The following is a 19,690-nucleotide window of genomic DNA, read 5'->3' as shown; positions in this document are numbered from 1 at the left end:
TTCCACGACGCGGCGTACAGCGCACAATCGGCGGTAAGTTTAATGAGATTATTAGACGCACAATTGCGTGTATTAACGCGACGATGATAGGGATGACAGAGTGATACAAGAACTGTTGACAGATGTGGAACTTGGCTGCGATTATGCGAACTAGCTAAATACACTGCAGAAATTTGTTTCAAAGGCTTACGGTAGCCAAGTTGCGATTCTTCCGTATAAATCAGACCCGGGAACACGTCGGTGGCAACAATTCCACGCAAGTTCCAATTAAAATTTATTTATGCGCACTCGCGTTTGATTTATCGCGCCTCGAGTTCCCTGCCATTTTTTCTTATTCTTTCGAATCTGGGGATGTAAAGTTAATGTGGTTAATCGGACGATAAATGTGCAGCGTCGAAAATAGGGTGAGGATTGGAAACGTTGAACGTTACCCTCTCGTGTGCAAGGAACGTCATCGTTGAGCTAAGTGGACGATAGACGGTTGAAAGGACCAAGTAGGTGTGTCTGCGAGATCACGTTACTAGAACGACACTCCCTCTTCTCGCAGGTTCCGCGATACGTTACATTGCCAGAAAGCCGAAACCTTTGAAGGAACAAGTCGGCCAAAATGTTTGTCAATTTTACGCTTAATTGGTGCCACGATCGACAGTTCGTGAAATAGGAAGAGTGTGAATTATTGGTTCCCGCGGACGTGTCTACCGCAGAACACGAGGACCGAGACGTTTCCCTTGGCGTTTGTTTTCCCTCGCCTTGAACATATTTTCGGAGTCGTGTTTCGTCAGATGAAAAATCGCGCGACGCTATTCCGTGTTCTCACCGTTGTAATAAACCGTTTCGTATCGTCTCGTTTTCGGTGGACATCGTTCATCGTAACGTGCACCGTGCATCCTTCTTCGGGTGGGTTCGAACGCAACAGAGACCAGAATTGGTGTGAGTTTTTTTTTTTTTTTATATCTTTATTTATATATTAACAGAATAAAGGCCCTCTGTTCGGTGCATTTCGCCTTTTATTATAAAATAAAACATAATATATTTGCAATGCTCGATACAATTCTTGTTACCATCCATGATCGTATAGAGTACTTACTTCGATTAGAACGGTACGGGGTAAAATGATTGTTACGGGAATTATCTGAACGTAAATCAACTTCAAATTTCCGATAAGTTTCGACACTCGTCTAGAGATATGGGGTACACCGATCGAGATGTTTCCTTTCTTCGCGATGTAATTTTGTCACAACGCAGCTAGACGACTGCGTTTGGTCCGTATATCGCTTGTAACTTGTCGAAACAAGTTACCAAATCGATAAGGTGATATAGAACTGTAGAACGTTGATCGATTTTTCACCGTATATTTTCACGCAAATAAACGTTTCTTTTCGAATAAAATATTTAGTTGTGCAACTAAAATGTATTATCGTTGTTGCATTGTTGAACGCAACATTTGATTTCATTACAATGAAACGGAAAGTTGTAAAAGCTTAACAGAATACAGTTTTAATTAAAGGTAGTATATCCGTTGCGCACTAAAAATCCTCGTCAATTAAGAAATGTATCGGAACTTAAACAATCTGCGGTAATCTACATTTGTTGCGTTGAATTACCATTCCACGTGTTATTTTCATCATTATCATCCCCACCTGAATGAAGTTTATGTATATTCCCCTCCGCTTTGATGGTTGTCCCCCCTTGATTACCCAAATATCTTCTGACCAAACTAAATACCACAAATAATGTTTTAATAAACCCTATATTGATATTCCATTGATGAGAAACGTCTTCAAAAACGTTAGACCTACCCTGATGAGTTAGCAACATTTTGAAGGTTCTGTATATGTGTTCCGTCGGAACTACTCGCTGTGTCTCTATTTTCGGTAGAGTTGTTCTGCGGCATCTGTGTATTTATCTGTGTTTCTCCTGAGAAGTAACCTACTAGATAATTGTAAACACCTAAGATCGGTGCAAAAAAGGACCACATGAATCGTGACAAGAAACCAACGTCCGGTGTTGTGGTTACAGCTGCCGTGATATTAGACTGAAACCATAGATTAGGATAATGAAAAATGTGCATCGTGAGATTATTCCAAGTATATCTTTGAAACGTAAATTTTAATTACATTTTTTAGAGGCAGAATTAAAATCACAGCAGTAGGAACTAGCTCCAGTTCTAAGAGTGTTTTATTATCCTCTTCTTGTGTAAGATCTCTTCTAGGGAATGAGATAGACATTGCAAATTGACGGAATGGTAAATCAATGTTCTGAACAACATACATACGCAAATCGCGTAAAGTACTTGTCGATTCAAAATGTCCCATATGAGGACTGCCAGATGGCAATCTAAACTGAATTCGAGTTATAGGTGCATCATTTGCCACAGACACATATGGTTTAGGTACTTCTTGACCGGGTTGTTTCTGTATTTGCTGCTGCACTCGGTAAGGATAAATTTTTTTGATATACAAAAATATAACTCTAGCAATTGTTTTTGTTAAAAAGAAAACATACAAACCTGTAGGGCTTGTTCCTTTTGTTTTCGTTCTAATTTGTCTTGAGCAATTTGTTGTCTAACCTTTTCTCTAGCTGCTGCATCCGCAGCTTTTTCTTTCATTTTCTCCTCGTGAGCTTGTTTCATTTCCAAATCGTGCAACTTTTGTCTTCTTTTCTGCATATCGCGTCCAATTTTACGGCGCTCTATTTCTCTTTCTCTCTCCTTCTGTTCTTCTTCTTCGATACGTTGTTTACGTTGCAACTCTATCAATTGCCGTGCTCTTTCTACTTTTTCCTAAAAGTACATAATACGTTAGTATCGTTTCTTCAATATTGTACGATCGTAAGAAATCTATGGTGTAAACATACTTCTGGTGTCAATTCTTTGGTACCTGCGTCTTCTGTCTCGTTACTTATTTTTGGTGTTTCGGTGGGTTTTGAACTAGCAGCAGGTTCTACCTTTATACTGTTCGTACCTACATTGTCGCTCTCTTTTTCTGACGTTTGCATCAATACCACTTCTGCATTTGATTTTACATTATTATCGCTTTCATTGGAATTTGCACCAGAATTATTAACTGCATTGCTACTGACATTAACTTCTTTTTCTGCATCTATCAAATTGGTAGAAGAATTTTTATTCTTTCCTGCTTTTGTTAAAACTAAATCAATTTTAGTTAATAGATCAGCTGCTGTTGTTCTGCCAGCAATAATTTCCAATGGTATGCCATTTTCACCAATAAAGAATAAAGATGGAACAGGTATCAATTGATCTTATTAAAACGTTCAAGAAAATATAAAATTTCAATGAGATTTAAAAAAAAATTATTTTTAATAAATCACCTAATGGCTGTAGTAACTGCCAATGTATTATATAAAAGGATACAAATTTGGGCAAAGAACCTATAGGTCTCAGATCCACTTTCTAATCGAATTGCTACAAAATCTTCTTGTTCCAAACGACAAGAAACTTCCGAAGCATTGATTGCTTCAGCAACCTCTGCCGATGTGTCATCTTTTCCTATAAATAGGTTGCGATACAATTTAATTAGTAACATTAATAAAAAATAAAAAATAAATAATTGTTACGATTTAATGTTTTACTCTTATGCAAATACAACTGTGTGAATATAATTTTAAGCAACGGTATAAGTTGATGTCGATAGAATATAAGTAATAACAGAATGAATGAAAGCTTAACCTAAAATTATAAATATATACCTTCGACAAAAACGACGAAAATTGCTTTCTTCGATTTTGATGTTGCGACTGCTTCATTGATACTACCGTCGAACCACTTCATTTTTTTATGAAGTTAAAAATATTTGTGTTCTATTGTACTATCAATTGATAATGACGTAATGAAAAAGTAGTTTAATCACTAGAAATTTTTGTATAACTTGACGTTTCAAAATCCAAGTAAGGTTTGGATAGGTAACTTTGATCAGTGAATTAGTTCAATGCAACAAGCACAGTAAGCGCAACGAGCGCCTGTGATTCTATTAGGCTACTTTAAATTACCTAAATTATAATGGTGTAAATAACATATCATTAATAATGTTAAATAAATCGATAACACTATTTAATACATAATACAAATCATTATTGTATGTATACATTGTATATTTGTTCTAGATGCGTTACATTGTTAAATCGATGAAAATATAACTCATTGAAAGTCAGCCTTTACGATCCAAGGTTAAATAGGAACCAACGGATATGAACCATTTTAGTGTGGTTATGGTGTAAATTAGGATGCAAAGAAGAAGTTGAAGAAGACGTAAAACTTACGTGTGAACCAGTTATTGTCCTTTCCTTAAGAATAATATCGTTAAACAATGGCGCATCTTGTAAAGAAAGGTAAGTGTTCCTTGTATAATTTTTCACTTATTATTGTTAAATTGCATTTCTTTAAATATTGCAAGATGAAAGCGGTATATTGGATTATTTTGTTGGCCGCACTGTTTGTATCACCATGTTTCTCGTTTTCCGTTGGATTGTCATAAGGAATAGTGGAATAAAATGTGGTAATGGCGAGTGCGTCTGTTCCGCATATTTGATGTTGTGATAAAGTTGGGCGTACGCGTTCGCCTTATCAATTGTGACGAAGTTTTTTGTTTCGAATATGTTCACTTGATTTTGGCATATACGCTTTCTTTTTAAACAAGAATAACCGACAATAGAAAGATCAAAGTGTCCAGTGTACAATGTCGGTGATTCATTATCGGAATATGGAAGTACACGACAGATAATAGAAGATAATCGTACTATACAAGAAAAATTTACAACTTTATATATCTTGCAACACGTGCATTTATATCATTGTATACGTTTACTAATACAGTAGAAACAATTTTAAGCGTGTTACAACGTCACGAATAATCAATACGCGCTCGTAAACGTATAACACGATAATATGAAATCGGAGCGAACATGAAGGTGACTGTGTGTTTCGATAACGTTCGAGTGGTGGTTCCTTGCGGGGATGGAACCCTACTGGTTAAGGACTTGATGCACGAGGCTATTCTAAGGTATAAAAAAGCAACTGGAAAAAATGATAATGCATTGTCTATAAACAGCTTATCCTCCTTAACCGGAGGTGGTCTGTTGGATCCAGATGATAGGTTATGTGATGTAGCTGACGATAGAGAGCAGATTGTTGCTCATTTTGTAAGTACAGATACTACTCACGCTGGTGGTGATGGGGCAAGTTCGGTCGGGACAAACAGTCCTGACTTTTTTCACTCGGACGGCAAAGAACTATCTTATGCAATTGATACACATTCCTCCATATCTACCAGTAGTATTAAAAGGGAAAGTACGAAAAGATTGTCAATGCATGCTTTGTCGACTAGAGAACCTTGTTTAACCACGTATTCTGCTCAATCCCTTCCCAGAGAATCTCGACGTAGAGAACCACTGGGACAAGATGCCAAAGCGTCATTTGAATACGCAAATGCCAATATTGAACCTGGGGATCAGGGAGAAATTAGAGATATTGTGATAAAGAATGAAGCAGGACCACTGGGGCTTCATGTGGTGCCATGTTATGACTTATTGGGTAATGATCAAGGACTTAGAGTCGAAGGTATCGAGCCCAATGGTCGAATTGCTAGAGATGGACAAATTGATTTGCATGACAAAATCATTAAAATAAATGGCCACAATCTGTTGCATATACCATTCTCCAAAGTGCAAGAAATCTTTCGAACCTGTATGACCGAATTGTGTTTACAAATTTCAGTGGTAAAGCATAAAAAACCACGTAAAAAGTCGTTGCATAAAAATCATGGAAATACTAGCGGAGGATCAGAAAAAACAGAAACAGATGAAAATGTTAAAAGACTTCAATGTAGCAATTACAACTTATTACAAACTGCTAACACTCGTAAAATTGGACGTATGATAGAAATAGAATTAACTAAAGGAAGCAATGGTTTAGGATTTAGTGTCACCACGCGTGATAATCCAGCAGGAGGACATTGTCCCATTTATATTAAGAATATTTTACCAAAAGGTGCTGCAGTTGAGGACGGCAGATTGAGGTCTGGTGACAGGCTGCTGGAAGTAAATAATAAAGAAATGACGGGCAAAAGTCAAGCAGAAGTAGTTTCACTTCTAAGAAGTATACCACCCGGTGGAAAGGTGAGAATAGTGGTATCGCGCCAAGAAGAAATTTCCTCCAATGTTCCAGAGTCTCATTCTCATATTACCACTGCCAACCAAGTCACAGAAACTACAGACAATTCAAAGTATTGGAACACATTGAATACGTCACCGGTAAAAAAGAATACAGAAGTACAAGATAAAATTAATGCCCGTAATTACGATAAATGTACATTTAAGCCAGTCAAATCTTCGGAAGATGTTGTTTTATCACCACGTAAAAATCGTATGATATTAACCTTGGATATACCGGTGCACGATTCGGAAAAAGCAGGATTAGGTGTCAGCGTGAAAGGAAAGACTACCAATACGGATGAAAATACTAACATGGATTTGGGAATTTTTATAAAAAGTGTCCTTCATGGGGGTGCAGCTTCAAGGGATGGGCGGTTAAGGACAAACGATCAGTTGCTCAATGTTAATGGAGTATCTTTGTTGGGATTATCCAATTCCGATGCAATGGAAACCCTCAGAAGGGCAATGCTCAATACAAATAGCTCTGTAGCAGGTGTAATTACCCTCACGATAGCGAGGAGGATATCTTCTTACGATGGGAACGAAAAGAATCTTTCTGAAAATTTAACTCCTCATTGTAAATTGGAATCTGCTAACAGTATATACATATCCGATTCCACAAAAGCCAATGAGGGCAGGGTGAAAGAAAAGAATAACTTAAATTCTCAGGCAGATATCTTGGATAACGGTGGTTTGTTGTCTTGCGTGACGGCGTCTCCTTGGAATCCAGTCATTGATAGATTAACAGAACAGTATAATAAGAACAGTTTAAGAAACGAAAGTTATTGCATCGCGACTAATAAAACTTGGATAGAACCTGCCAGTAATGTGAAAAAGATCACCATAGGACAGCGCGACGATCGTGTAGAGCAAGTATTGCTAGAAGATTCCAGTGAACCACAGTGCAATGATACTAAAAGAAACACAGACGACAAAGACAGTCAGTATTCCGGGGACCCAACTTACGACAGTCAGTTATCCTTGGAGGAATTTAACTCTTCTTGCAATAAATTTTCCCGCGACGCTTTAGGTAGGCAGAGTATGTCGGAGAAACGGCACGCTGCCCTCGATGCAAAGAACACGGATACTTACAAGAGGAACAAGAAATTGCGGGAGGGACGCGAGAATAAAAATCAAGAACAAGCTAATCAAAAAGTCGCGAACCAGTTGACAGAGTCGGAGGATCAGACAAGACGAGGAGGCAAATCGGAAAGTTTCGAAAAGAATAAAAGCAAAAGTACCACCGATGGGAGCACGGCGAGCGATAGTAATGTAAAACGATACGAGAAGTCCGTGGACCCTACCCAGTCGGAGTACGTGTATACTATACCTGGATGCAATAATAAGTTCACGTCACCGCGAAAACATTGGCTCGTGGATGATGTACACGGCGAGATAACGAGTAGCAATAATTTTAAAGACGATCGCGAAGGTTTCCCAAATACTCGGGGAGACGTGAAACAGGCTTCCCTTAATTCAGCTTTAGATGTTCGATACAAAGGTTCGCGAAAGAAAGGGGGCATTCGCTCGATGCTCCGATTAGGAAAGAATAGGAAATCGCTCAACTTCGGTGACAGTATAGAAGCCCGGCACGAATCCAGCAATTATTGCAGCGGAACGATCAATTATATCGCATAATATTAGAAGGGTATTTATAACGTAGATATGGAATTCACGATATACATAAACGTACTTGTACATCTAGAAACACATATTATACACGAACACACATTTTAACATCCATCGCACGCTACGCGTGTACACGTACACGTACACGCGTCCATATAGTATATACTTACATGTATGATTTGTTCCAAAGTGCCTTATATCGTTGCAAAAAGTAATTAATTCTGTATATATAATTTTTGTACTCGTCCTCAATTCGTACCGATCATGTATCTATTTTTAAAATAAAAAAAAACGTGCACGTAATTCCTCCAATGTGTAAATTAAATAACCAATAGTTCCAAAACAGGAACTATTCCGTTGTTACCGATATATTTAGTTTCCCAGAAGATATTTTTACGACTTTGATAATATTGACTGACTTGTAAATTCTAATTTCTACACGAAAAAGCCTGCCATTGATAAAAATAGTGTGTACTGGAGCCCGAAAACATAATGGTAGGTAATTTAGCTAAGTAGGTAATAAATAAGTTTATTCTGTACGAATAACGTGTTTTTCTGTTTCAGCATTTCAGTTAACGCCAAATCAGTTGATGTACCAGCAGAAGCGTTACAGAGGCAAAATAAATCTTAAAAAACCGAAAGTGTTTTATAACAGGAAGGTACTGAACACACTTCTAACGCCATTCTTTGAAGATCCCAATAAGGATAAGACTTTGGCCGATCTATGCTTTAAACATGTGTTCGTAGAAAAAAAAGATGAACTTAACCCCTATGAAAAAATTATATCGAAAGACGTTCGTAATTGGTTCGTCAATTCGAAAATGGTTGCCTGTTTGCATGTAAATAGTATATGTGCGAACGATTTATTTGATGTTCGGGTTCCATTGAAAATGGCAAATATGTACTACAAGTGGTATTCGCCTAAGATTATACGCGCAGCAATAAAAGATTCATCTTACGAAAGCCTTGACCCGTTAATTCATACTCACACTGGATACGTGTTCAGTCCCGATATAAATGTAATTACTTTACAGAAAATTATTAAGAAGAGTTATAAATTATATGTGCTGGGTAAGTAACGGAAGTATTTCGTGTTAAACACGTTGATCAATTGACTTTTTATTTCAGGGGGAGTAATAGATGGGTATGTGTTGAAATATGATGATTTTCTAAAATACGGATCCATGGATATATTAGCGACGCAGTTCGGTCTAGTTCAAATACTACAAAATGCGAGTGGCGTTAATATAAATCGACAACTAACGCATCATCAGACAACACTGGTGAATCGACTGAAACAGATCGGTACAGATGAGACAACCTCGAAAAAGGACGAAGAACAATCGGTGCCTGTATAATTGCAAAACTACCTGTATCAATAATTTATTATACGTTTATGATGCACACGAAGCTTTAAGTAAAGTACAACTCATTTTTCCGAATCCTTATTTTCAGATAGAAAATAAGAATAATCGTTAGAAACCGAGGTGCGCACCTCTTTTATTATCTCATTACTTCCAATTCCAAGAAGGACGGTTCCGCGATAAGGTTAATCGTTGAGCAAGCAGCGTGTAACCTATACATGTAACATATCAGTATTAGTTTATCGAATTCAACATTAAACACATATCAAAAGTTTTGTGTGCTTTGAGTATTGGTTGAACTCGATACGCGAGTATTTGTTAACGATATACAAAAATTTCGCCCGGTACATATTTCTTCTATCGTGTACATTGTTGCACGTTATTGCAATAACTGTATCTTTTGATGGTTCTCCTCAGTGACAGTAATTGCAGCGTGGATGACACTTGACTCCATTTTCGCCGCATCTACAGCCTCCGGACGTGTCCCCTTTTCCCTGCAAAAAGCGAGAAAAGAACGATCAATATAGAAATAAAACGGTCAAGTAATTACCAAGTACATTAGTGTTTCAATAGTACGGATAACCTATCGATTACTCACTCCTGGACCCCAACGTGGACCTCTTGTTGCCCAGCATATCTCGGTCTTGCACATTGAACAACGTAACCAATCGCAACCCAATCTCTTCATCAGTACAACCGCACATGTGGGACACGCAAGGGCTTCACCTCTGTCTACCATTTCCTCGAGCATCGCCGCTGTTCTTCTTGATTCTTGATCCGTTTCTTTCGAGAATCTTAATTCTTGCTGGTACTGTTTGCAATTTTTGCCAGTATGTATTACCTACGGTGTGACAGTTAATTGGTAATCTTTATTAACACACGAGGATAACTAATTGCTACTAATACATATATATTACAGTCTTCGTGTTTCGTTTTCTCACCTGACAAGTGAGACAATTGTTTGCGTCACACACAGGACAAAGGAAATTATTCACGTCGTCGTCGTAAATGCACCAACCGGGGCAGTCTGGAGTTTTGCAGTGAAACGCATTGTTCCCAGCATTGTTTTCCGCTTGCGCGATCGACTTCGCAAGATGTTGCTGGTAGACCTCCGGCTCGACAAGCTAAACAGATATAACGTACTTAGGACCAAGAACCGATAGTTCTAGATCTCTGATTATTATGCGGGCAGGTAGTTTTGGCGATGCATAAAAAAACAAAGTAGATCGAAATGTTGAACATCATTTTCCCAACTGTACATTTATCGTGAATTACGGACATTAACCAAAAATAGGTTACCTCAAATTTTTATGACTTCTGTAATGTAAAGATTAATAACATGAAAGATTTTTAATAATTTTGCAGCGCTGTAAACACGCATAGGGTATTTCACGTTAAATCAATTATTTTGGTACTCAATGCCAAGGATTCGATTGAAACTGAAATATGTGGTTGCAGCCCATGTGAAAATTGAGTAGGAAGTTTAAGTTAGTATTTTACTGTTTTCAAAATTGTGTAAAAGATACAAAATTTTTGAGTCGGTAGTTTTCACTAATTTTTACGAAAATTGCCTTCGGAAAAAATACGTTTACTTTCGCAAGTAAGTAAATATATTTATATACATTATATATATTATTACAATATATACATTATATATGTTAAACATATATAAACTTCGATTTTTTTTTGTTCTAATTGCAAATGATGATCCTTTTCAACTAATTTTGTGTTTTGTTCATTTTTATTACAGATAAGTAATTTCTTCAATCCGAAGATATTAAAAATACTTTTATTTTGCAAATTTGATCTTCGATTCAAGTTTCAAATAATTTGAAAAATAGTTTCATATTTCGTGTTATACTTTCTCTTTTGATTGAGCTTTTTTTAGCTGTAAACAGTCTAAAATTATGATCAGGGCAGGCCGACAAAGGTTGCAGTGTTCGATGACTCAGGTAGGCGCGTCGGGCGTTCAACCTTGTACTTTGTACTATAAACGGTATTAATAAAACGGTACGGTAATACTATTTGACCTGAAGTTTTATTGGAGTTTATAGATTTGTAAACCATTTAAAAGCATCGGTATATATTGGTCCTCTATGTTTGGAAATTAGTCTTTGAGCAGCTCTTGTCGCGTTAAGTGCGGGATTCCAAAAAGTTGTTCGACGTTTCTGTTGTAATATTTTTCAACGACTCGAGTCAAATGTTACACAGGCTTCTTTGAGTTTCTTATTTTTACATATTTCTAAACAACATCATATGATCATCGTGGATTATCGATACTGCGTACAAAACGACACCAAGATCAGAAAAGAGTTTTCAATATCTTTTGTAATTTAAAAGTTACTCAGATACAGATAAAATGGATGGCGTTGATATAGAAGGGATGATTTCTCCCTTAAAGTCAAAAAGTAGCAACAACGAAATATGGCATATTTATTGAATTGGACCAATGAACATTTGTGCAAAGTTTTGTATTTTCAACGTTCGATAGTTCGCAGTCTTCCCTTGTAAGATAAGAGCGAACCGTTATGGTGTAAGAATAGCAAGAATTCGTTCGTCTTGTTTGAAATCGTCGATTGAGTTTAAACCGATTACGAGATAGAGTGCAAAATGGCGTAATTATGGTAAGGAATAATATCCTATATTACTTCGTGCGTTAATCGAATTTAATCCTACTATATAACATTGATCGTCCTTGCGTCTCATCACTAGCAGATTTTAACGATAAACTTACCACTTTGATCTCACGTTCCTGAAGAGTCGATTCGCAGGTGTACTCAGAATCTCTGTAAGGACATTTCACCTCGGCATCTTCGCAGTATCTAATCGTATTGGCAATACACGATCTGAAACGAAAATTAATCGAGTAACCGGTGCATCGAATCATAATTTAACAATGATTCTTCGTACCTGCAAAACATATGTAAGCAATCTCTCAATATCACGCCCTCACGTGGACCGTACGTGATAAAACATACGGGACACTCAATTGGCTCGGAATTGGGTATAACGTCACAGTTTTCTAAGGAGATCAATTCCTCGTATCGTTCCATTTTCACTTCCTCTGGTGTATCTCTTTCCCCTGTCTCCTGTTTGTGGTCATTTTATAAATGATATACACTATAAGTATTTAGCAAATCTTATTTCGAGCCAATTAACATTAACGTTCGTGACTTTTTACTTTTTGGGTCCATTGTAGAAAGTAAGTGCATCAGGATCCAAAATAAAATTTATTTAATTAGAGTAACTCAACGGAATTTCTATATGCTCACATTGTACAAATGTTTGGGTATAGAAGTACCTCTATGAAGGTACGCGTGTTTAAAATATGTTGCAAGTTGCATCGCGGTCCCCCAATTTTACGAATTTTATTTTTACTACTATTTTGTTTTAAACATTTGCTCAAAAATGGCGTTAAAATAATTTAACGACCTCACAATTCGTTGACTATTATCATAAGTAATTTACCGCAGGTGTTGCTTTGTCGGGATTCCATTGTTGGAACGATAGTTTCGGTGCAACATTCAGTTGTTTTAATTCCTCGGTGAGTAAACAAGAATGGCCATTCTCCGCCGCTCGATAAGAATATTCGAGTTCGCGTAGTGACGTTAGAGCAATGAAAGAGGGGGAATGATAAGAAGAACGGGTACATAGATAAGATAATGAGTACGCGTTGTCGAAGTCGACGAGGTACAGTCAGTTAGCAACAGATAATAGCTTGCTCGATAAGTTTTGTCGTCCCATAAAAAATGAAGCTATTAAGGCCATTTTATTTCTCTAAAGATGGTACTACTGTTTGATGAACACGTGTGAAGTTTCATGCAGATCTCTCGACTCGTTCGTGTATTTACAGTTGTTCAAAGTTCAAGTGTCATAGTATTTTTTTACAATGGAAAAAATGACAAAACTTATCGAACAATCTAGTATTCGTCCAGAGCACTTCGGTTTTCCATTGTATTCCATTGTATTTCTTCCAGTTTCTTGCGATCTGTTCTTTTGACGTGCTCGAGAAGCACTCGAGCTTTATTCGATGCATTGAGATTTCCGTTTCTGGATCGAGTGTTATTCGATATAAAGGCTACCCGGAGACCATTCCTTGGATTATCACTCGCTGATCATAAATGTTCGGATCGTTTTCTTCAAATCCTTTGACGTTGACGTTGCTTTTTAACATCGTCTGTTAATGTTGCCAGTGCGATGAATAGAAAATAACTATTGCACACTTGTGCAGTGGATGTAGCGTTACAGAAAAAGTTCATCAACTGAGAGACTGCACGGTGAATAAGTATTCACTATCAGCCACCGAGACTAGTTTTGCTTACTAGTACACTTGCTTACTAGTACACTTGCTTACTAGTGCACTTGCTTACTAGTACACTTGCTTACTAGTACACTTGCTTACTAGTACACTTGCTTACTAGTGCACTTGCTTACTAGTACACTTGCTTACTAGTACACTTGCTTACTAGTATACTTGCTTATTAGTACACTTGCTTACTAGTGCACTTGCTTACTAGTGCACTTGCTTACTAGTACACTTGTTTACTAGTACACTTGCTTACTAGTACACTTGCTTACTAGTACACTTGCTTACTAGTTTTGTTTACTAACAGGTGTTACTACACCAGGTGGAGATTCACAACCTCTGCTTGCAAGTGTTTCGTTCGAGGGCACTCTGGAAAGCATTGCATTCACCAGTAATAGAGACGAGGTTAGATTCGACTTTGTGCGCTTCTAGTCTATTGGACGCTTCTACGGAATTTCCGAAGCGTCGATAATACAGTCGACTTGATTACTTGTATGACGTAACAGCTTCCTCTCATGGTGCCATAACACTATGTCGTTGAGTGAACAAAGGACTGACGTCTAAGAACGAAGACAATTATTGCAATGTGTCGGTGTTGTCACCTCGACGTTCTTTTGCTACAGATACCCTAGACTTTAGAAATTGGACCTCACACGCAGAGGTTCCCGAAGAGAAACTTGAATTAAAAATACTAAACGATTGTCCTTTCCAAGACAATCAAAAGTGTGTTAATCGTACCATTGGTTTCTTTCGTATTATTTTTTCCTTTATGCGAGCCACCGTTTAGATCTCTCTCTGGACAATATTAATGCACTCGTGTTTCGCAGTTTTGTCTCAAAAGAAAAATTATCAAATACGTTAATGTTAATTGACTCATATTAGGAATATTGATATTATTATTTCGAGATTATACGTCATTGGCGCAAAGAAAGTACCGTTATTTTCGTTTCCAGGTGACAATTCCTGGAAAAATAGTACGCGAGTAAAAATAAAAATTTTTATCGAATCATCGTAATGGTATTGGCACTTGTATGACGAAGTTTTCCAAAACGATCTTATTCGAACTATTTTTAGTTGTACGTACAGTCGATTTCGGTTATAATAAGCAGGAAGTCAGAAAATGTCCACCATTACTGTGTCAGTAACGAATTAAATATACCTTCTACTTTTATTAATTCTTCATAACTTGATAAAATGATAACTAAATCTGTATTGAAATGCTTGCACAAATTATACTACTCTTAATATTAAATACAATTTATTTCTCCATAATTTCAAAATCTTAACGAGCAACGTTAATTCACAATAAAGACGATTTCGATAGAAGTTTTTACCGCGATTTTAAAATATTCGACGTTTGTTTCAAAGATTTCGTTCCGGTATTTCCTAAATTTGTTTTCGAAAAGGAAAACTTTCACGGAAATAAATCGTTTGCTTGTTACAACCGTGATCTCATTGTATCTGTCCTGGTTATAACAGAGTTCGATCGCTATTCGAATCACTTCTAAAAAAAACCTTCGAACTTCGTACAATTAAAAATAGTCGGAAGAAAATCGCGTTTGGTCTCATTTTCAACGCGAAAATCTTGTCGATCGGCTGATAATAATTTCACTAATCATACATTCACCAAAATTTCCAACTATTTATTTTACATCGAGCATCGACACACCGACACACGTACACACTGTACGCTTTGAGGTCACAACTATCGTGCGCGCGTGTCTCGTTCGCTCTCGATGTATTCCATCCGTTTTCTTCGTTGGGCGGTACTCGCGCGATCTCGACTCGGGTTAAAAATCGCTACCTACCCCGTTTTCGAGCGAATCGATACCGGTTTGGTCGCTCGAAAGCAAGAATTACCTCACCGCGTTACTAACGTTGCTATACCTGGAGTTCCACGATCGATTCGCGATCTTCTTTCACAGCCTGCAGCACTTCCTTGGACGAAGCTGCTTCGTCGTTTATCACATTTGGCAGTCTCTCCGTGCTACCTTTTTCCACTTGTGTCGCGTTCTCGGGCTTCAACTCTAAGAATCAAAGACGAACGTATACAAACACACGATACTGGATCTCGTTTCTCGATCTCATTTTTCTATCTCGATTCTCAATCTTTACCTGGGGCCACGAGATACAAAAATATCGGCGATCCTGGCTGTAACTCGGTCAGTGTCGACGCATCGCGATCGGCGAGGTTTTTACCGATGATCCATCGCTGGACGTTCGTCGGTATTTCGAATTCCGCGTGTATCTTTTCCTTGAGCTCGGCCACCGTCATCCTGCTCGGTAGCTGTTATCGTATCTCGACTCAGTAAATGCATCTAATATCAATCTTACGGAAGCGGGTACCTCGATTCGGGATAGGTACCGCTATTTACCTGAAGAGGTATGGGTCCCTGGTGAGCGAAATTGTCCTCAATGTACATATTGACTTTAATCAACTGATCTTTGAGACGGGTTGATCGTTGTCGAATCACGGAACAGTGGATCTTCAACCGGGCTAGCTCCTTCGCCAAACCGGCAGCTTGTTGATGATGGCCGGACGCAATCGCGGCTTCCAGCTTCCTGAGTAATCGGTTTATGGCCAGCGTGTTCATGTTCTTCTCCGTTGAATTGTCTTCTGTAACAAACGAGAGAAAAGAGAAAGATATATATACAGGAGGGGGGCATAAACGTTAGCGGAGTAATAGGGAAAAACGAACGACACCGTGTAATAAATTTAGGCGAGTGATTCACCCGGGGTCGTACAACTGTCCGCGTGGTTTGATTAACTATTTCGCGTTACCTTCTTCGCTACCCCGGAACGCGTCTTCGTTCGTGTTTAGCGTTCGTTCAGTCGCTGGAGACTTGGGCGTTAGATCGTCGTTACGAATCTTTTCGACGTCGTTGCTTCGCGGGGGATTGGCACGTTGTTTCGGTGACGGTGGAACGTGAGCGTTCGCGTACAACGATTGCTCGATCACATTCGCGTAAGTGTTCTCACGATGCGCGCCCCTGGTGGTCTTGGTGGCTTCGATCTCGGCGAAATCGCGCGGTCTGATCAGCTGGAAAGTGTTCTTCACCAGACCGGAGCCGGCGTTCCTTCCGGACGTTTTGTAGAGGACGTTCTCCTGGGTCCATCCCGAGGTGGATGGTCGATCCGCGGAGGTTGACGGTTGGTTCAATCGGCGTACGTTTCCACTAGTTTGCACCGAGCACGACACCTTCTGTTTGTCCGTATCGTAGTCGTTGCGCAGCGCGATGTTCTCAACCTTTGTCACCGCTGACACGAAGTACGTGGTTTTCTCCGCGTCGGGTGTCGTTTCTTTCTCACCGATCGGTTTCTCGTCATCGGGACGCGTCGCCACCTTGCCGGATTTCGGTCGTTTGGGCAACGAGTGTTTCATCTCCTTCAGCATCTCCTTCAGATCCGTGGTGATCGGATCTTCGACGGTGTTCAACACCGGGGACTTGGTCTTGGCCGATTTCGTCTTCGGGTCGGCCGAACGCCCTGCAATCGCTACCGGTATCGATTTCTCCGGCTGTTGAGCATTCGTCGTCTTCGTCTTGGCGTCCTTTTCCGCTTCTACGAGGATGTCGAGCACTTTGGTCACCTTGCTCGATATTCCGGCTTCCTCCTCGCTGGGAACTTTGTCCCTCTGATTGACGGCAGTTGCGTTCGCGCGAGTCGTCCGCCGATCGATGAATTTCGAGAATTCCTTCGTACGCAACTGCTTGTCGATCTCCTCGAATATCTCGGAGAACTCCTTTTGCACACCTTCCAGATGATGCTTGTCCAGTTTTCCGGGCTCATCTAGCGCGTTGGCCGTAGCGGCACCTTCACGGGAGAACAGATACCCCCTGGGGTCTTCGGTGTTCGGTTTGCTCCCTTTGTCCTTCCTCTCGTCTAGGACCTCCTGCCCCGATCGATTCTTCCCTTCCATAACAGTGTCCTTTCGCGTGGTCGTCGGATCGTTTGCTCGATTCGCGACCAGTTGGCTCTGCAGGAACGATATCCGAGTGGAGGTTTCCGTGGCAAGACGATCGTTTTGTTCCTTCACCGTGGGGATCCTTGTCGCCCCACCCGGTAGCTTCCCAACCGGATGCTCCGTTTTGCTCCTCGTGGACTTCTGTTGCGGTAGAAAGTACCTAGAGATGTCTTTCTCCGCATGGCCGCTGTAGCTGGCGACTGACGGAGCCGAGAATCTCGAACGATCCTTCGAATCTAGTTGCTCGAAGGGTCTGGCGTTCCTCACGACGTCCCTCTCGAACTTGGAGGCCTGTGGCTGCTGATCCCTGCCTCCTTTCGCGAAGAAGTTCGCGTTCACGGTGACCTTGGTGATGTTGCTGATAGCGTTGAACTTGGAGATCAGGGCACGGGTGCCCCGTCTCGGTGACGAGTTCTCCATCGCGGACGCCACGATGTCCTGGACGATCACCTCGTTCACCTCGTTCCTCTTCTCGAGCGCGTCGACGAACCGTGACGATTTCAACAACATGGAGGCACGAGCTCGCGCCTGTTCCTCCTGAACGATAGCGGCTGCTTCTTTGTCGAGCTCGCTGATGTTCGTCAATATCGACAACCCGGACTTTCGTTTCGCTTCCCTCTTTCTCTCCTCCGACGGTCCCCCTCGATGGAAGAAGCTCAGCCTCGACAAAGAGGCGTCCACGGAGTAGGAAGGCGAAGAGGCGCTCGTCGTCGCGCATTCTTCCTTCGACTCGAGCGTCGAGGTCGCGGGACCCCGGAGAACATCGCCCCGCCTGGACGGCCCGGAATCTCGGGAATGCTCGAAGACGCTCCGTTTGTACCAAGGTCGCGGCATCGCGGCGCTCAGAGTGGCAACGGCCGGTGCCGGAGTCGGACTGTCGCGAGGAATGGCGTGGTCCGACGCCGCGGTGCTCGCGTCCCTCGCGTGCTTCTCGCGCGCGGTTCTCGTCTCTCGTCTCGACAACAGAACGCCCCGTTGGAGCACCAGGGTGTCGTTGCTGATGGTTTGCGGGTCCTCGAGGTCTTTGGATCCAACTATGTCCATTCCTCCATCATCGGTGACCGGGGTCGTGTCCCGTTTCACCGGCGGTTTCGGGGCGCGACGTTTGCGTCGGTTACTGTTACGGGGTGTACCACGGGCGTCCAGATCGGCCGCGTCCACCACGGATACCGCTGGTGGATTCGGGGCGCGTCGTTTGCCCTTTACGTGTACCCTTCGGCGGGTCGAGGCACCGCTGCGACTCGGTCTGTCGTCGAGTCTTCTCACCGAACCCAATCGTCTCTCCGGAAAGGGTAGATTCCCACAGGAGGTGAACGTAGCCGACGGTTGCAACGAGTATCTAGCGGTGATGTCCCGTCTGCGAGAGTGAACGTTCGCCGGCAACGTGTACGCCACGTCACCTAGATCGTTCTCTTTGTTGATCTTGGAGGCACCAGCCGCGAACGGACCGACCTCGGCCGCCTGCTCGAGTATGTCCAACGAGAGACCGTTGCATCTGCCCACGGTGCCCGTGTGAAAGGCGAAGCTACGCACAGTGGTGGTGCTGTAGAAGGTGTCGACGCTCTCGGCGCTCGAGGAGACGCTAGGCGCGGGACCCTCGTCGTTTTCGTCGTCCAACCGGCGACACTTGTCGGCGTTGGTTTTTCGTCGTTTCTCGAGGCTCGCGTCCCGATTCCCGGACCGTTTGAACCACTTGAACAACGAGAACCTCGGGTTCCCGCGTACCTCGTCCACCGCGCGCAACACTACTCGGTCCACGCTCGCGTCCGTCGCGGCGACGACGTTCGACCCTCTGCCATCCCGGTCGGTGATCCGTACGCCATTGGGGAATGTGTTCGCCTCGACGCTGCATGCGGCCCGCTGTACCATTCTTACTCACCACGCATACCCCTCTTCGCCCCCCGTAAGCACACCCCGGCTCCGCCTCATCCGCTGCTCCTCCGCATAGTTCTTTATTTAGATTCACTCGAATGTGGTTTTAACTTCCTTCCAGTTCGTCTATAGGTGAACCTCGCCGAGAAACTCCGCACGGAGAGAAAGAAGAACCCCTCGAAGAATCTCGCGGTTATACTATACCGTGAGCGTGCCCCGTGCATCCGGCCGCGCTCTCTTCCACTCTAGTTTCTCGTTCGGGTTTCGAACTCGTCGTTACACCTCTCCGCCACCTCCTTGGTCTTCGAGACCTCTCGTCGTGCCCACTGCCTCTCTCGTCCACCTGTCCGACTACGATACCAGCCCCAGCTTCTCTAGTTTTCCCG

The 19,690-nt window shown here is 41.5% G+C and overlaps 4 protein-coding genes across 5 annotated transcripts; 2 read left to right on the top strand and 2 right to left on the bottom strand.

The window, feature by feature from the left end:
- Positions 1–1,336: 1,336 nt before the first annotated feature.
- On the bottom strand, positions 1,337–4,377 carry LOC143153342 (UBX domain-containing protein 4). Its single transcript, XM_076324415.1, has 8 exons — positions 4,279–4,377; positions 3,709–4,008; positions 3,374–3,508; positions 2,857–3,260; positions 2,510–2,782; positions 2,118–2,426; positions 1,800–2,035; positions 1,337–1,717 (listed from the first exon to the last, which is right to left on the bottom strand). Exons 2-8 carry the CDS (start codon positions 3,788–3,790, stop codon positions 1,582–1,584), a joined length of 1,575 nt encoding a protein of 524 aa, XP_076180530.1. The 5' UTR covers positions 3,791–4,008; positions 4,279–4,377; the 3' UTR covers positions 1,337–1,581.
- LOC143153345 (large ribosomal subunit protein uL10m-like) lies at positions 4,123–9,203 on the top strand. 2 transcript variants are annotated; one of them, XM_076324418.1, is made up of 3 exons: positions 4,123–4,347; positions 8,362–8,868; positions 8,926–9,203. In XM_076324418.1, the coding sequence occupies exons 1-3, from the start codon at positions 4,326–4,328 to the stop codon at positions 9,153–9,155; spliced, it is 759 nt and encodes a 252-aa protein (XP_076180533.1). In that variant the 5' UTR covers positions 4,123–4,325; the 3' UTR covers positions 9,156–9,203. The 2 variants fall into 2 exon arrangements, with proteins under 2 accessions (XP_076180533.1, XP_076180534.1); XM_076324419.1 differs by lacking the exon at positions 4,123–4,347 and adding an exon at positions 8,155–8,292.
- On the top strand, positions 4,530–7,806 carry LOC143153341 (partitioning defective 3 homolog). The gene has a single exon (XM_076324414.1). It carries the CDS (start codon positions 4,921–4,923, stop codon positions 7,804–7,806), a length of 2,886 nt encoding a protein of 961 aa, XP_076180529.1. The 5' UTR covers positions 4,530–4,920.
- LOC143153340 (uncharacterized) lies at positions 8,973–19,647 on the bottom strand. The gene is made up of 9 exons (XM_076324413.1): positions 16,250–19,647; positions 15,843–16,084; positions 15,583–15,754; positions 15,355–15,494; positions 12,072–12,250; positions 11,896–12,007; positions 10,103–10,285; positions 9,760–10,002; positions 8,973–9,655 (listed from the first exon to the last, which is right to left on the bottom strand). The coding sequence occupies exons 1-9, from the start codon at positions 19,299–19,301 to the stop codon at positions 9,575–9,577; spliced, it is 4,404 nt and encodes a 1,467-aa protein (XP_076180528.1). The 5' UTR covers positions 19,302–19,647; the 3' UTR covers positions 8,973–9,574.
- Positions 19,648–19,690: the final 43 nt, after the last annotated feature.

The sequence above is a fragment of the Ptiloglossa arizonensis genome, chromosome 12 (genome assembly GCF_051014685.1).
Source record: "Ptiloglossa arizonensis isolate GNS036 chromosome 12, iyPtiAriz1_principal, whole genome shotgun sequence".
Lineage (NCBI taxonomy): Eukaryota > Metazoa > Arthropoda > Insecta > Hymenoptera > Colletidae > Ptiloglossa > Ptiloglossa arizonensis.
The sequence above is the reverse complement of the archived record's forward strand: the minus strand, read 5'-3'. Positions and strand labels throughout refer to the sequence as shown.

Excerpts from the sequence above, each read along its gene's own strand:
- LOC143153342 (XM_076324415.1), bottom strand. The coding sequence starts at position 3,790 with ATGAAGTGGTTCGACGGTAGTATCAATGAAGCAGTCGCAACATCAAAA. Across the intron at positions 2,427-2,509 it reads AAAAGGAACAAGCCCTACAG|CAGCAAATACAGAAACAACC; the intron begins GTTTGTATGTTT and ends TACCGAGTGCAG. Across the intron at positions 1,718-1,799 it reads AATGTTGCTAACTCATCAGG|TTTGGTCAGAAGATATTTGG; the intron begins GTAGGTCTAACG and ends TGTGGTATTTAG.
- LOC143153345 (XM_076324418.1), top strand. The coding sequence starts at position 4,326 with ATGGCGCATCTTGTAAAGAAAG. Across the intron at positions 4,348-8,361 it reads GGCGCATCTTGTAAAGAAAG|CATTTCAGTTAACGCCAAAT; the intron begins GTAAGTGTTCCT and ends TTTCTGTTTCAG. Across the intron at positions 8,869-8,925 it reads TTATAAATTATATGTGCTGG|GGGGAGTAATAGATGGGTAT; the intron begins GTAAGTAACGGA and ends TTTTTATTTCAG.
- LOC143153340 (XM_076324413.1), bottom strand. The coding sequence starts at position 19,301 with ATGGTACAGCGGGCCGCATGCAGCGTCGAGGCGAACACATTCCCCAAT. Across the intron at positions 15,755-15,842 it reads AGGGACCCATACCTCTTCAG|CTACCGAGCAGGATGACGGT; the intron begins GTAAATAGCGGT and ends ATACGATAACAG. Across the intron at positions 12,008-12,071 it reads TGCTTACATATGTTTTGCAG|ATCGTGTATTGCCAATACGA; the intron begins GTACGAAGAATC and ends TTTTCGTTTCAG.
- LOC143153341 (XM_076324414.1), top strand. The coding sequence starts at position 4,921 with ATGAAGGTGACTGTGTGTTTCGATAACGTTCGAGTGGTGGTTCCTTGC.